A 17205-nucleotide genomic window follows, 5' to 3' on the forward strand; every position below is an offset into this window, starting at 1 on the left:
GGGTGGGCTGAGCCCACCCCTGCCCATAGCCACCGCTGGCCGTGACTGGTGTGCACAAATGCAGATCTATGAGATAAAATTTAATTAATGTAAAAACTAATCAGCTGCTTATATATATATATATATATATATATATATATATATATATATATATATATACACACACACACATACACACTCAACTAAACCGCCTTCTTCGTTTCTATATTTCTTGCACCTTTAGTGCCTATTGGGATGGCAGGTATGCCATCCCGCCAAGTTACGCCTTGGCGGGGGCATGCCCCATACCTATACAGCACCGAGAGTTTGGCACTTTTCAGGGTTATTACTTACACAACAGGCCAATGGTATCAGGCTACTTGTGTAAGTAAAGTGATGCCACGTTCTCAAATACGACCTGCGTAGCTACAAAAAAAAGATAAAATACTACACTTCCCATAAATCTTCATTCATATTGCGTATGTCCCCTTAAACGTTCCGTAGACAGTCCTTGGTCACGGGATCACAACGATAGTCATATGAAAACCGGCAAGAAGGAAGAGCTGGAAGATTCGAACAAAACGGGAAAGGTCTATAGATAAAATCACCAGGAGCGATTCCTTACCCCTGGGCACCATGGCAAATATCACCAAGAAAGTGTCGTGGTCCAGCCGGGATGATGACCCGGCCCAGGGGGAGGGTACTCCGCTTCTGAACGGAGCCAGTGGCGCGGCCAGATACACCAGACAGGTAACTACACTTAACGTTAGCTTGATCTGATGACGGCAACATAACGTTGTGCATGAAGTTTTGTTCCCCTCGACTATAAATAATGTAATCCATGCTACCTTAGTGCTAGTTGCATTCATTGCTGAGTTAACTAACTTACCTAATGTTAATTTTAGGTTGTCAATCAGAGCATAAACTGTAGCTTGCTCGTTTGCTAGTTGGTTAACGTTAACCAACTAACGTTAACATTGACTAAAGGAACACGTTGTTGTAAAATTTCTTCTTACCGTGAAGAATCGCTAACTTGTTTACAGTCTGGACGGATGTGACTGCAAAGTGAATTTGTCCCTGTTTTCGTCACAGCACTTTCGAAACGAGAAATTTCGGAAGCGCTGTCCTAAAATTTCTTCTTGCCGTGAAGAGTTTTTGAGCGTATACGCCAGTTTATTGGAATTATATGGCGTTGTACCCCCTTACAATAAATAAGTAAATAAATAAATAAATTTAAAAAAAAACCTTAGGCTACAAGTGAAGTTTAAGCATAGGCCCACTAGTCTGATTTAAACATAGGCCCACTAGTCTGACAACTTTGGGAATGAACTAGCTCACTTTATAATTAATAAAACTAAAATGTTACAGCATGTTTATATCATTTTCTGTAGCCTACTGGAGTATACTTCGCATACTAAAAGTTTCAAATAAGTTTGAGCATTAATGTCTTAGGAAGCTGAGAAGGTAGCATAATGCACTATGGATTTTTTAAATAGTTTTGGGGCTCATAAAGTAATTCTCACGACCAAGGAGTGACTGTGCAGTCGGTTTCATTAACTCAAAAACATGGCTGAGGCTCATTTTCAGTGTTTTCGTATCTGTAAGATAGTTTAGATGTTGTAGATTCACTAACATTGCCAATTTAGAGTTTTGCTGAGAATGTTACATTATCTAGGCCTATATTGAAAATGTGGGTCTATGACAACCCTGCTAAATAATGGAATTTTTGTTGTTGCAAAGTGTTTCTGTTACACAACCATGTTCCTGCATTTTGACCGAGACTATAAATCGAAGTATTGGCCGAAATGTTACTGAACATGAAAAACTTCAAATGGGTTTTTTATTCTTTCTGCAAAACTTTTTTAAAAATATCCTCAAGTGTCAGGAAGCCAAAGGAAGGAGCTTTAATAGATTTAAGATTTGGGAACTGCTGAAAAAAAAGAAAAAAAACTGCAGCATATTGAGCAAATGTGGGATTACCCTGTCTGAATTTGCAGTGCCCTTACAAATCATATAGCCTATCCCATCCTAGAATTTCCTCCATTCAAACCTCAGCAGCTGTGGCCGATATCTGAAATAATACACTACCTAATAAGTATAATAGGATGTGAGAATTGATTTGCAATCAAAAAACTAAAAAGGTGATTTAGTTTTCTTGTGTTAAAGAGCAAGCAGCTGAACACACATGAATATTATTATATGAGGATATTAATTCAGTAAATAGGCCTAACTTCATGGGTGGCTTTGAATCTGGGTAGAATTGTTGGCCTATACGGTAGGAATAAGATAAGCACTGTTTCAATAGATATAAGGTAGTCTTATAACTATCTATGCATGAGCAGAAAAAAATAAAGGTGTGTGTGTACAGGACCTCTTGGTTTAAGATGGAGGTGGTCTGTGGTCATATGAGATGGCAATGCCCCTGTGGTTACTCTGCCATGTAAAGGCACAATATTTTAATTGAAAAACAGCATAGCAGAGATGAATAAGTAAAATGTTGTGTTCATGCTGCTGAATGTGAACTCCTACTTTATATCAGATAGGAATGAATCTTCTCTGCTCCCCATGAAAACCATCATTCCAGGAAAAATATTAAATAGAGGAAACAGCGATTAGTCGAACAGCCCATGTGTCACCCATTAGTTAATTTATTTTTGGCAGATTTTTCCGCATCAAGAGACAGACAAATGCTTGGATCACATGATAAGTCATTGCACTCATTAGAGTAGAAGGCAACCAGAGTTCAGACTCTGGAATCCTTTCTTTATTACAGTGACTGTAAGTCATGGCTGCAAAGATATAAAACTACATAAAATGTGTTCTCATTCTATCCCATCAGTGTCCACATTTTTTATTTGGCCTTCATCCTGAGTGTGGGGGAGAAAATATTCTATTTAGCCTGTTTCTTCGTACTCCGTACTGAAGAGGTATCTGAAAGTATTCCATAAACACGTAGACAGCCCTTACCGTTGTATTTTACTGTTTACAATAATTGTGCAGATGAAATGAATGGAAAATGAACTGATAGTCTGGGGAAATTAACTTATTGAGCTTGGGAAATGGTTCCGGTTTCATATTTAGTAAATGGCAGTAATAATGTGGCTTGTGTCTCGTGGCATGATTGGAAGAATTGCAGAAATGCTGCACTGATTAACTCGTTCATGTCAGGACTTTGCACCTGCTTGTAGTATTTCAGACGGTAAAATTAAAAACCCATTCCTGATTATTTCACTGCATGAATATGTATATGTATTTAGCAAATTGTGACTTTTGGTGTTGTGATATATGCAATAGACACAGTTAATCAAAGGTGTATCAAACTGTAGTTTTAAAAGATTTAATTACATCAAAAATGAATGTCTTGAAAAACATTCTTCCAATTGAATTTGGTAAAATGGAGTTTTCATTTAAAAGTAGCCTATAATTTCTACAAAATAGCAAGTCATCTGTGCTCCCTGAAACATAATAACCTGATGGATTTAAGTTTTTAAAAAGTTTCAATAAGAATTGTCTTTGAGAAACAAGTGTCATGCTTTGTTCTTAGTTCTCCGGAGGCAGTATATTTCATATAGGGAGGCTGAGTACAGTGGACCTGGAAGAAGACATAACCACACAGGAGGTAATTGTCACTGACCATCTGAGGGTATTTCACTTGCATGTTATGTTCTCTTCACAACAAACAGAGTAGTAGACACAGAATATTGACACAGTTGTTGCATTACAGTAGTTGCAATACAGTTCACTCTACGTGAATCTAGTGAAACAAGCAGTCTTCAACATTATTTGATAGTCGGGTGGATTTTTATTACAGTGTCCCTGCTCAAGCAATTTATTATATTTAAATACAAATTTATAAAAAAATAAAAAAGATTCCCTACCATGGCAATGACTGCTCGTAGTTTAATTGGCTGAGCCCTTCACACTGATATGACCATGCTCAGAGTGCTCCATGCTACAGGCAGTTGTGTAGTGGAATGAGGTCATGTCTGCTGCGTGTTTCAATTGCATACACCGGTAATCACTGTTTGCTTCAAATGAGGTCAGCAGTGAGTTTAATATCTGATTTCTTTGCCCCCCGTCTAATCCCATGAAGGATGGCGTCTTGAGCTGGCCTAAAGAGATTCCGCATAATGAGAAACTGCTGTCTCTGAAATATGAGGTAAGTGACACAAATGAATGTTCACTTCCATGAGCCGTGTGTGTCTGTATAACAGGGCAGCCAACAGGACAGCCCCCATCTACTTGCAAGACATGATTCGATCCTATGTGCCTGCTCGACCACTCCGCTCTGCGGCAGCAGGGCGCCTTGTAACCCTTCCCACCCGACCAAAGGGATCACAGAGCTTCTCCACCCCTAGCTCCCCAGTGGTGGAATGAACTCCCCGTCCCTCTCCGAACCTCCCCCTCACTACCCATCTTCCGCCGTGGTCTGAAGACTCATCTCTTCAGACTATACCTAGACTAACCACCACCACGCTGTATATTTCACTCTAAATCCCCCCCCCCCCCCCTTTTTTTCATGACACTTGTTACATGTTGCCCCATCCCGGCACTCTTTGGTAATTTGTATTTGTCCTAATACTGTAGCTTATTTTTCTGCCTAGTTGGCTTTGCAGAGGTTAGGTCTGAATAGTGTTCACTGTGTGAACTCAACTGTGTTCTTGGCTAGAAATAGCTGTACAAAATAAGTATTGTATCTTACTGAACCTGTGTTTAGCAGTTGTCTATGACCATGAAAATGCACTTTTTGTACGTCGCTTTGGATAAAAGCGTCTGCCAAATAAATGTAATGTAATGTGTAAGTTTACGGTAGCTGATTTGAAAAATGAAATTTCAATGGTGTGTGTATGTCTGTAAATTAAGGTATACTATCTGTATTTTACTTCTTGCAGAGCCTTGACTATGACAACAGTGAGAACCAGCTTTTTTTGGAAGAGGAGAGGCGAATGAGTTATATGGTCAGTCCAGCTGTTGATATACACGGTTTGGCTGTGTTTTCTGTCCTGCAACTGCTACCATTTATAATATATTTGGCGAAGCTAAACTAACGAAGGCATTACTGTCCTGAATCATGTAGGTGTTTGGGCAATTAGTCCATTGGTAATAAAGCCAAATAAGAAGTAAGTGAGTTAACTGAGATGACTGTGTCTTTTTCTTTCTGTTGTCTTCATGCAGGGCTTCCGATGTCTGGAGATCAATCGCTGGGTTGTGTGTGGGCTCATCGGCTTCTTGACAGGCCTCATTGCCTGTTTCATTGACATTGTGGTGGAGAAATTGGCTGGATTGAAGTACCAAGGGATCAAACAGAGTATCCTTCATCTTTGTAAAATGCATAGGTCTGTCTGATCATGGGCTAATTGCTATACAGCGTAGGGTTACTGTGTTTTAGAAAAGGTTGGGTTTTTCTGAACAAGTTGTCCAGGCATTGAGAACTTCACAGAAGCCGGAGGACTCTGCATCTCCCTGATCCTCTGGGCGGTGCTGAACTCGGTGTTTGTTATGGTGGGCGCTGTGATCGTGGCCTTTTTTGAGGTGAGGATGATCTCTACTATAAGTGTCATCTTTGTTACTGTTGCTGTTTCTTCATGTGGTTGTGCGGGCTGTCTAGCTGAATCTCTACAGCATTTTGTTTCTGTGTGTACATCCCCCCCTCCAGCTCTTGGTCATATATATCTGTAGTTGTTCCCTTTGGTTGTCCTCATAGCTATATATACTGCCCAATGGACATTATTTCTAGACAAGAGGCATACTGAATCATTTTGCACATACTCGTGTGTAGAGTTTGTGCTCTCTCTGATGAAAACGCGTACCGATTTCAATCTGTCTGTGAAGAAAATATACTTTTTTTTTCTTTACAGCCCGTTGCTGCTGGTAGTGGGATCCCACAAATTAAATGCTACCTGAATGGAGTGAAAATGCCCCGTGTGGTACGACTAAAGGTAATGTCAATCATTTAGGAATGACCTGGTCAGATCTGTCTGCCCTTTATCCTCTGTATGCTGAGGCTTTGTGTGAATGTAAATGACACTAATACTGTATACACAGAAGTACTCAATATGTATTGCTGTCTTCTGCATTGAATTAAATACAAAGCAACTTGTTATAGTACACAATTGTTTTCAAAACAATATTACTAACTGGGATGTTTGTTGAACATGTTGAACATTGTTGATGTTCCGTAATAAAATAATGGCCCCTGTCAATGCTTGAATCTCCTCCCCAGACCCTAGTGGTGAAAGTATGCGGTGTGATTTGCTCTGTGGTTGGTGGCCTGGCTGTCGGAAAGGTAAGAAACAGAATTAGTTTTTTTTTCTGAATACTGATATAGAAGCTATTTTGCTCATTCTAAATTGGAAATGGATCTTCCTGTCTTCCCAGGAAGGACCCATGATCCACTCCGGGGCTGTTGTGGCAGCTGGGGTGTCCCAGGGCAGGAGCACCTCGCTGAAAAGAGACTTTAAGGTCAGTAGGGCTAGTCAGTATTTTATCTGAATTTCTTTATTCTGGGCAGAACTAGTGCGAGTGATTGGTTATACACCTGTGGAGCGCTAATTTTGTCAACTCGCTGTGCTATCCTGCAGATCTACGAATACTTCCGCAGAGACACAGAGAAGAGGGACTTTGTGTCTGCAGGGGCAGCCGCTGGTGTGTCTGCAGCCTTTGGGGCTCCAGTAGGTGAGGTCTGTTCCCAAAAAACGCCGGCATTTCAGCGGTGAACAGCGGTCTGCATTATAGCGTCTGTGAAGAGGCTAGCATAGCAGAAGTCATGCTTGATCTTATTCTGCAGAGGAGGAGGTTTGAATTTAATTGTGCATTATATTTCATTGTATTTACTTTGGACAAGAGTAGCAAGTGTGTGAAGTTTGGGATCCTAGGGATGTACAGTAAAACAACTGAGACTTGGTGAAGCAACGTTAGCAATCATATTTTATACAGGATGATTAGTTCACAGAGAGACATGGACAGGGGAGCACTGTGACTGTTGAAGTCATCTTAATCCATTTTCAGATTTATCTTGTCTGCATTTCCTCTTTTATCTTTAACAAACAATTTAGGTTACATTTTTTATCACTTGCTGTAGATTTCTGAGTTAGATGTTTACAAGCATATTCCAGTGTGATACCACACAGTCATGTAGATGTTCAGCCTGCACTTGAATGTTCTAGGTGGCGTCCTTTTCAGCTTGGAGGAAGGAGCTTCGTTCTGGAACCAGATGTTGACCTGGAGAATTGTGAGTACAGCGCCATAACAGGTTGAAAAAAACATGAAAGGAGCTCAAAAGGTTAATTATTAAGAACAACAAATCGGTAGTAACCTTGTAATTGCACCCAGTGGAATCTTCATTTTATTTTAGGATGCACAAAAACAAATCTTACTTTGTTTTCAAATGTTTATTATCTCCTTTTCAGTTTTTTGCCTCCATGATGTCAACGTTTACACTGAATTTCTTCCTGAGCATCTACCACAGTAAGCCAGGAGATCTCTCCAACCCTGGTCTTATAAACTTTGGCCGTTTTGAAAGTGATGTAAGTATCAAGCTGGGTCCTGAAGCTCTGTACCTGTGCTTCTATTCACCGTGTCTACCAGACTGAAATATTAAGTACATTTCTGTTTTTAATAGCCTGAATTGCATCTAAATTGGGGTGGATGTGGGCAGCACAAAAATGCCAAATCTGAAAAAAACTAAACTATATAACATGAACTATAACGCTGTTTGGTTATTGGACATATAGAAAGTCATAATAAATAAATATCACAAATATGTTGGGTTTTGATGGAATATTTGGCTATAGTCTGTGAACCACTAAAATCTTGCTTTCCTGCTAAAGCAAAGGTCTCTGACTCAAAAAAGTGATGTGGAATTTATTCCTCAGAATATCCACTCTAATGTATACACCATAGGAACTGTGGCAGGGGTCTTATTATCGTATGAAATGATGGACTCTGTGAATAATTTGGCACAATAAGATAATTGGTTTTACGCTGGCTGTTTTGATTTGCAAAATAAATCCAAAATAAAATTTGAAATAAAAGTGAAGTTCTTCTTGTGCTGTTCAAGGGATTAGAATTCTGATTTTGAAAAATTTTACTTCATGAATATAGTAATAAATCAATATGTTTTGGATAGTATATAGAGCAATGCACTGTATCATCACTGGTGGAATTTTCCCCCTGGCTTGGCTTCCCCAATGATTCTTCCTCACACAAAGCTACTGAATTTGTTTTGGGGACATCTGTGTGCTATGACAAATTTGAAGTCAGCATGGAAATGATGGAAACATAAGGATATTTTGAGTGTCTGGCCTGAATTTAAAGTTCCTGTTTTTATTCTCTTTATTTCCTTCTTTTTTTGTATTAATTTTCTTTGCTTTTACAGTTTAAAAAAAAAGTTTATGCAATATACACTCCACTTTATTAGGTACGCTTGCTCATTAACGCAAATAGTCTGTCCAAATGAGAGGTCAGTAGAATGTGCAGTGCGTTTCTTGCAGAGAGCTAACATTTAAGCACAGTAGTTAGTCCTTCAATGAGAGATTATGGTTGATTCCATTTGTAGCTATGACTGCCTAAAGACAGTGAGTTATTGCAATACATGTTAAATTTTGTATAATTACCATGTTTGTCATCCTTCAACTTCTGCCAGCAAGCCAAATAGGTCACCTTTAAAAATTTCTGGATCGTCTTTGACCTAGCTGTGTACTTTGAATCTTTCTAAACTGTAAATCTAGTATGTGCTTTGTACTGAAGTATGTTTGGGTAGGCCTGGTTTATTTTTATTGCTACAGTGAATTTTAGCTTTTACAGATTATTTTATTTCAGTTTGAGAAGTGGAATGTCTCAGCAGAATTCTCCCCTTTTGCCTGCTGTTAAATTGGTTTTTAAATTTGGTTTGAAATAGAGTTGTAAAATATGTTGAAAAGATCTGCTCTTTGCCTTCATGTATGCCATTGTCTAGCCTCAGTTTACTCAGCAGCAGAAAGTGAAAGAAAGCTTTCCTTTCATTATTTTTTAGCTGTCCCATTTGGGACCTCTTTGGGCTGCTAAATCTCACCAATTCTCACACATTTAGGGAGTGTTTTATTTAAGACTTTATGACTCAATGGCTTAAAGGGAGACTCTTGTGTCATTTACAGTACTAACTATTATTATATATTAGATTATATTATATGCATAATTTAGGTAGAAATAGAATGCCATAAATGCAATTAGCATAGCAAAAATTACACTGCAGGGAGGGGGTGCAGAAATGGACAAACTACATGACAATGGTGCCACTTATAATCTCTGTATTTGGCATAGTTGTTTTGTATAATATACTAATAAAGCTAGAACACAGAGTTTGTTGTTTCTATTCATAGTTTGGTTGCAGGAGCACTGAATGTCTGAGGTGAGCAATATCAAGACACCAGCGTCCTGGCCGCTAGGGGGCTTACTCAAAGGGGTTAAAGGAACATCTGGGACTGCTTTTAATTTAATGTTTTATTACTTTAAAGAATTTTTTTTTTAAAGGGAAAATTGTTGCGCATGGCTGTTGATATCATGCATGCCATGGTTACAAATGGTAAAATAGGCAATTTAAAAAAGAACTATAGCCTTTTAATATTTACTTCGTCTGAATAGTCTTCAGTTCTGACAACTTCATTCTGTTTTTCAGAGTGTGACCTATAACATTTATGAGATTCCCATCTTCATTATAATGGGAGCTCTAGGTGAGGAAACCTTTCTTTTTCACATATTGGGTAACATATTTGAAATATTGTAATTAAACTAGTTTCAGTTTAGTTGTATGTGTTTTATAAGTACAGCATTTACCAATACATGGTATTTGCATGGAAATGCATTCAAATACATTACTTTTGTTTGGAATGACAAGTGCAACTTGAATATTTATAGACCTATATGGAATTTTCCCGCAATTAGTCATATAAGAGCCACTGCAAAGCCATGTTAAACATCCAATGTGTCAAAACCTTAATGTACCATTTCACATGAATTATGACCTGCTTTTTTACATTTGCGTTTATGAACATTTTATATCTTTTGTACCAGGTGGTGTTCTGGGAGCACTGTTTAATGTTCTAAATTACTGGCTGTCAATTTTCAGAATGAGGTATGCATATTCATTGTTTGTGCAAATACATATATTTAAACGGCATAGGAATTGGAATTAATTTTAATTTTCAAAATATCTGAAGTATTTGGAAAAAAAGACCAAATTAGACTTCAGTTTTCTCTATTCTTTTTTGTTAAAGATAGTAAGCCATTGCATATTTTTAAAATTTTTATTTATTTATTGTAAAATAAAAATAGTCATGGTGGGTTTTAATTTGTCATTTGTATTTGCTTGTTTGATTCTTGAAACATAATGTCACCCCCAAAACATTATGGTTCTGTCTAGACATCACAGAAATATAAACAGCATTCACACTGGACTGCAACATATATAGTATACTCTTTGTTTCAAAATGAATCTCATCTGAAGCATCAGCTAGTATTTAGCTAAAATAAGCATTATAACAACAACAGAAGAAAATCTTCCCTGGATCCATTTGTTTTATTTGTAATGAACTGATAAATGGTTTTGCCCTCTCATCATGTGCATTCACCCACTCATCATAGATCAGGTACAACTTTGAGTTACCATATGCAGAATGATGCAGAATTGTAACTTAAATGACTATGTGGTTGTGTGGAGAAGGACTGATAATATGATCTCCCTATGGGTTGCCTCAGGTACGTCCACCGACCATGCCTGCAGGTCATGGAGGCCATGCTGGTTGCAGCAGTAACGGCCACTGTCTCCTTTACCATGATTTATTTCTCCAATGACTGCCAGCCCCTGGGGGAGGACCAATCAGAGGAGTATCCCCTGCAGGTACAGACACGGCACCCCAACCTTGACCTTGAGGCCCAAAGGGGATCCAGGGTAGTTTCAACAATTCTCAGCTAACTGGCTAGCATGTATTAACAGAACTATGCAAATGAGAAAGCATCCTCTGGGAAGGATTGTAAATACATTATCTACAATGCTTTGGTCATTACTTCATTTGGAAGCAAATCTAGATAGTAAGGACTGATTGGTCTTATTTATGTAACTGCCTTAATCTGTAATTTCATTTTGGGAATTTTCAAAAATTATAAGCATCACTCTTCATATACATTTATAAATGCTTGTATTGAAGTGATACAGTATACACATATATTACACACTAACACTAATAAACTCAGTGGCAGGTATCATAAAACCTCTTCGAGCCCCAGTATAAAATAAAGGTTTAGATGGAGAAAGTTTGGCAGTCCTGAGTTTCTGACACCTACTGTTTGCAGCTTTTCATGTGCTTTGTATGCAACACATACAACGAAAGGACTTCCTTAAATGTATGTGGTTTTGACAGTGCCTTTGTTCTCTGCTGCAGCTGTTTTGTGCTGATGGGGAATATAACTCTATGGCCACAACTTTCTTTAACACGCCAGAGCGGAGCGTCAGGAGCCTGTTCCATAACCCGCCAGGTTTGTGTACTGTTTTTCCCATCAGATCACAGCTTAACATACGGGCCTCTTTCAGTCTGTGCTGAAGTCCCAGACAATTATTACATTTAAAAAGGGAGATCGGATCCCATAATAGGCTGAGGGTGACTGCAGTTATGGCTTAAGAGCTGAAAGTAAGGGAATGTTTCACGAAGGGCATTGACACAAAGCAGCTTTACAGAATTTCGAGCCTGAACACCCCCCCCCCCACCCCCCACCCCCCCAAGACCATGCCTAGGGCAACAGTGGCAAGGAAAAACTCTGTGGCTGGTAAAAGGAAGAAAATCTTGAGCAGAACAGAGGGGGGAGCCCAATCTGCCGCTGGCTGGAACACGTTAAATGTCACCGAAATGTTTCAGAATGCCTCGTCGCCCCATCAGGCTGATTGTTCTTTCTTCTGAGGTTGCAGTACAGAGGCCCAACCATTCATACGCCAGATAAAGTAATGGGATGATTTAAACCTACAGGATGTTTGCCAGCTGTTAGAGCACTCAGAAAGCCCAAACCCTTGTTCGCTGCCCAGGGTCTCCTGATTGGTTTCCCAAGCGCCCAGCTGGGAAGAGTGCAGAAACTCCGCCTCGCTCTGTGCTCCTGTGCTGCTGCTGTATGCTTATATTTCACAGCATTCAGGGTTCCCAGCCCTGGAGCAACAAGCTGCTGCACAGCAGCAGTCCTAATGTGCTAATGTTTAGCAGCCCCCAGGATACAATTTCTGCTTATTTGTTTGCAGCTATTCTGTGTTCTCTTTGCTTCTTATCAAAGCATAGTCATATAGCTTATTGCAGTCATGCTACATAACATCATCTACAAATATGAAATACGATGGATGGACAGATGAAATATGAATGTAATTTAATAATGTAATGTAATAAGTAATTTTGGCACAAGTGAGAATTGACAGTTAAACTAGAAAAGGAAAGTAAATGTGAATATACTTATTGATGTGTTACTTATTGATTGGAAACAAATCTATTACAAACAATTATGTGACCACTATATAAATAGTAGTGAATGATAATTATGGATTGTACCCTATGAAAGTGCCTACTTTACTAATCACTGGAGAAACATGAGGTACAGTCAAGAGTCTACTGCACTGACATTCCAATTATATGATTCTGCAACCAACATGTCCCTGGCCTTTTTTTTGTAACATTACTCAACTTTGCTCGCTTACCGGCAGCAAATGGAGATTTGATCTAACTTGATTGGGAACTAGCTATGAATCATCACTTGCTCAATATATTTGAGGAAGCTCTATCTTCTGGTGGCAAAATAGGACTTTATTTTGCAAACAGTCAAGCCACATTCACATGTTACACAACAGCATTTGGTGTCTACCCAGCAAGATGGATGTGCATTCCATGTGCATGAAAATTAGCCTGTATGGGTAAATGTGGCACTTTTACATGGTGCATCTAAGTTCTCATGTTTATTAATGTGCACTGTCCCTTTCTTAAATAAAATAAACCTTAAATCTTTACTGTGCTTTATATGATTTCTATATGTGCGAAGTGAACTTTACGATGAGGTTAGGTTAAGTAAGGTTAGTAGCATTTTCTGCTTTTATTAGATATTTTTGGTCATTTTTTCCAGTTATGAAAATCATCATCTTGTAATTGCAAGCTCTGTCCTGCTGGACCAAAGAGCAAGTAGTATTCTTCATGTGAAAACTGAGTGGCGTTTACGTACTCAGGTGTACCTGTTTGTGGTTTCCGTCAGGTTCCTTTAACCCTCTGACCCTGGGCGTGTTCACGCTGACTTATTTCTTCCTGGCGTGCTGGACTTACGGGCTGACCGTCTCAGCCGGGGTCTTTATCCCCTCCCTGCTGATCGGGGCAGCCTGGGGCCGCCTCTTCGGAATCCTCCTGGCTACCATCACCAACAGTGGTTCTGTAAGTACCGAGCTGTCTCATGATAAAGGCAGTAGAAATGGCAATGCACGTGTTCAGTAACTTGGAAGAATCTGTGTAAAACTCTGCTTTCTTTTGCAGAATTGGGCAGATCCAGGAAAATATGCCCTGATTGGAGCAGCAGCACAGCTTGGTAAGTCATATTTATGAGCATGTACTCAGGCCTTCTGCCTTAACATGATCTGCTCATTTAAATATATTATTTCTGTTCTGATTAGACTAACGTCATGTCTCTTTCAGGTGGAATTGTGAGAATGACTCTGAGCCTGACGGTTATCATGGTAGAAGCCACAGGCAATGTCACATATGGTCTCCCCATCATGCTTGTGCTGATGACTGCAAAGATTGTCGGTGACTACTTTGTAGAGGTCAGTCGAGGAACTATGTATGAGATGGTAAAGAAACATTCAGGCAAAATAAAGTCCCAGTCACAAACGGTGCCCTTGTTTGTAATGTTTTGCTTTGAGGCTTTGTGTTCTTCATGCATCCCACTGGAAAATGGGCATTTCGTTTGGTTCTGCACAAAATTTTAAGCACTGTTGCTTGGTTAGTGCCCTACTTTCTAAAACAGCCACTTCCTTTTTCGTTATGAAATTGGCCCAGATCACTGGTTTACTGCTCTGTACCACAGAGCTCTGCAAATAGAAGTGCCACACACTAGACAATGTGAAGTGATACTGGAGTGTAATGTCTGTATCACTATTGGGGATGTAAGAGCTCCTGTAGTCCCTGCATAGTGATTTTGAGGCCTGTCTATATTTCACAGGGGTTGTACGACATCCACATCAAACTGCAGAGCGTTCCTTTCCTTCACTGGGAAGCCCCAGCTACGTCTCATTCTCTGACAGCCAGGTAATATCTCACCTCTCTCACCTGCAGGTGGCTGCCTTAAAGCAATCTAGCAAGGAGAACCGTGTCAAGCCCGCTAACTTGGATTTTAGAATGGTAACTGGGCTATAAATGTGAAAAGCTGAGAGTGTGGTGTTTAACTGCTGTTCATTCCTTTTTCTCCACACAGGGAGGTGATGAGCTCACCCGTGACAAGTTTCAACAGGATAGAGAAAGTTGGGAACATTGTGGACGTTCTCAGCAACACTTCTACCAATCACAATGGTTTCCCGGTTGTGAATGAATTCATTGATATTAACGAGGTACCTCTCTTTCACTGCAGGCTATCAGTTTGATTTCCAATGCAACAAATACGTCATGTATTCTAATTACATTCGGGTCATCTGCATTATATCTGCTGGGGATTGAAATTAAAATTAGAAAGTAGAAATTGAGGACACAGTACATTTAGTACTAGCAAAAAGGCTACAGTTGAATTTTTTTTTTTTTTGGGGGGACACACATGCCCCCTTCACCTTAAAAGATTTGGTTGACTTTTGAGCGAGCTCATCTTATGAGCAGGACACTAATAGAGTAATTATGAGGGAAATTCTGGTTAGTATCAGCACTGTTCCTAACCTTTTCAGGTGGAATGTACAGTGTACGTGATGGATTTGATTTTGTATTTAATGAATGTCTCTTTTTTCCCCTTTCTCTCAGCCTGGCAAAATATGTGGGTTAATCCTGCGATCCCAGCTTATTGTCCTCCTGAAACACAAGGTGAAGTGTGTTTGGATTTTTGACTGAACTCAAGAATTGGGTCACTAGCAGCTAAAGGAATTTCATGTTCACATTTTTGAAATGCTTATAAAACACTGAGAACAATATCAACTACATTGTCCTGAAATGCTAATTTACATTATATTTCACATTTACTGACTAGAAAACAAAATCAAGTCTACAATTCAATGTCTGATAATATTGTAAACTGGAAAAAAATTCAAAACCTTACCTGAGTGTTTGTGTTTAAAATTTGAAAATGTAGGGTGCACCACTGTGATTCACACCATGCCTGTCATTCAGGTTTTTGTGGAGAGGGCTCACTCTCGCCTCCACCAGCGGAAGCTTCAGCTGAAGGATTTCCGGGATGCCTACCCCCGCTTCCCCCCGATTCAGTCCATCCACGTGTCCCAGGATGAGAGGGAGTGCATGATGGACCTGACAGAGTTCATGAACCCAACACCATACGCCGTACCGCAGGTGACCAGTCATGTTCTAGCAGGAACCTGTCAACCCCTCAGACTCCATAAAGATCGTTGATATCATGCAGCTCCAGACGGCACCCTCATTTTCAATCATATGAGAAACCGAATACAAGTTTTGAACACACGCTTGTAGAACCTGTACTAGAGATTATACAAGAAAAGTGAATTGTTGCCATATGGAAACTGCGGGACAGAAGAAGAGTGATCTGTGCCTTTCTGTGTGTTGGAGGCATGTCCAGATATTTGGTGTGATATAATTATTTTGCATTTGGATTGCAGGAGACTTCTCTTCCTCGTGTTTTCAAGCTTTTCCGAGCTCTTGGTTTGAGGCATCTCGTCGTGGTAGACAATGAAAACAGGGTATGTCTCTAAAATCAGCAAGGTTTCTGTTTAATATACCATTATGACATTAATATACTATTACATTACAGTACAAATTATAATAACATTTTGCCAGGAAACTTCCACATCCCCCAACAAGATATGTGTGATTTTCTGTCAGGTTGTTGGACTTGTGACGAGGAAAGATCTGGCTCGGTATCACCTGGGCAAACACGGGCTGGAGGAGCTGCAGCTGGCACAGATGTGATGAGGTGTTAGTAGCTGGGCTCTCTGTAGGGACTACAATGGTCATCCACTGCCTGCCTCAAACATGCCAGCTATGCACTGCAAGAACTCAGGTGCTGACATGGGCTATGAAATAATCAGATGCCAAATATTCACTCCAAAATCCTCATTTACCACACATAACATTATTTTGGGTTCATTCCTTTTAAAGAAAATTGTTTTTCAGTGTTATTTTATATTGTAGTAGCTTTATTTCATTTATTTTTGCACTGAGAAGGTTTGAGTTTATGAAAAGGTACCGTGGTGGTTCAGAAGTGTTTGGACCAACCAGCTGTTCTGTATGCGTGTGCGTGTGTGCATGCCTTTGCAGTAGGTGGGTATATGTGTGTGTGTGTGCTTGTGTGAATGTATGAGGATTTGCCTTGAAGGTGTTAGCAACGGCAATGACTTGTTTACAATCTTTTTTTTTTTTTGCTCTTTATGGTTTTAGATTTGGAATTGTTGTGAGAAAAGAGATGATGAGGATGATCTTTCATGGTGAATTCTAATTCTTTGGATATTCTTTAGAAGGCCAAGAGTCCCAAAACTGACCTTGAAATAATATTCATTTTAGGATATATTAGTGATTTATGACTGATTATAGTTTGTAAAGATGATTTTATATTTGTCTAAATCTGCTGTGTAGCCAGTTTGAAATAAATAGTTTGCAAATAATGATTAGCCATTTATGAATAAGGATTCTGTTGTGCACTGAGAAATGACCCTTTCACACATTGTACCATATTTTTTTTATTTGGTATTTTCCAGACAACAATCTGCTGTAAGGGTACAAATTGCCTCTTTTTCTAATAATCATGTAAGTTTGTTAAAATAATATAGTGTTCTTAATGTGTTATTTAAATGTCTTAATCTGAATGTTTTGAGGATTATACTTCAGTTGTTTTGTTAAGATATTGCAGTTGTGAATTATATGCAATATTAATTTAAACATTTATACAATATAATGTTCTGCTGGAGAGGAAGGCTTATCCTTGTTTTTGAAAAATGATTGCCATTTCTTTGAACACATACTGCTGTATAGAGTTTGTGAATACTATTTGAAATATCACTCAATTCCAAAATTG

General features: G+C 39.2%; 1 protein-coding gene across 1 annotated transcript; it reads left to right on the forward strand.

Annotated features, from left to right (window-relative positions):
- The first annotated feature begins 486 nt into the window (after positions 1-486).
- LOC118221004 (H(+)/Cl(-) exchange transporter 7-like) lies at positions 487-17205 on the forward strand. The gene is made up of 25 exons (XM_035405547.1): positions 487-729; positions 3524-3598; positions 4073-4138; positions 4872-4937; positions 5155-5287; positions 5402-5511; positions 5838-5918; positions 6203-6265; positions 6358-6441; positions 6561-6654; positions 7146-7210; positions 7389-7505; positions 9635-9689; positions 10030-10090; positions 10714-10855; positions 11397-11490; positions 13231-13403; positions 13503-13554; positions 13662-13789; positions 14188-14273; positions 14440-14572; positions 14970-15029; positions 15333-15509; positions 15794-15874; positions 16017-17205. The coding sequence occupies exons 1-25, from the start codon at positions 616-618 to the stop codon at positions 16101-16103; spliced, it is 2397 nt and encodes a 798-aa protein (XP_035261438.1). The 5' UTR covers positions 487-615; the 3' UTR covers positions 16104-17205.

This window comes from Anguilla anguilla, chromosome 2 (genome assembly GCF_013347855.1).
Source record: "Anguilla anguilla isolate fAngAng1 chromosome 2, fAngAng1.pri, whole genome shotgun sequence".
Classification (NCBI taxonomy): Eukaryota; Metazoa; Chordata; class Actinopteri; order Anguilliformes; family Anguillidae; genus Anguilla; species Anguilla anguilla.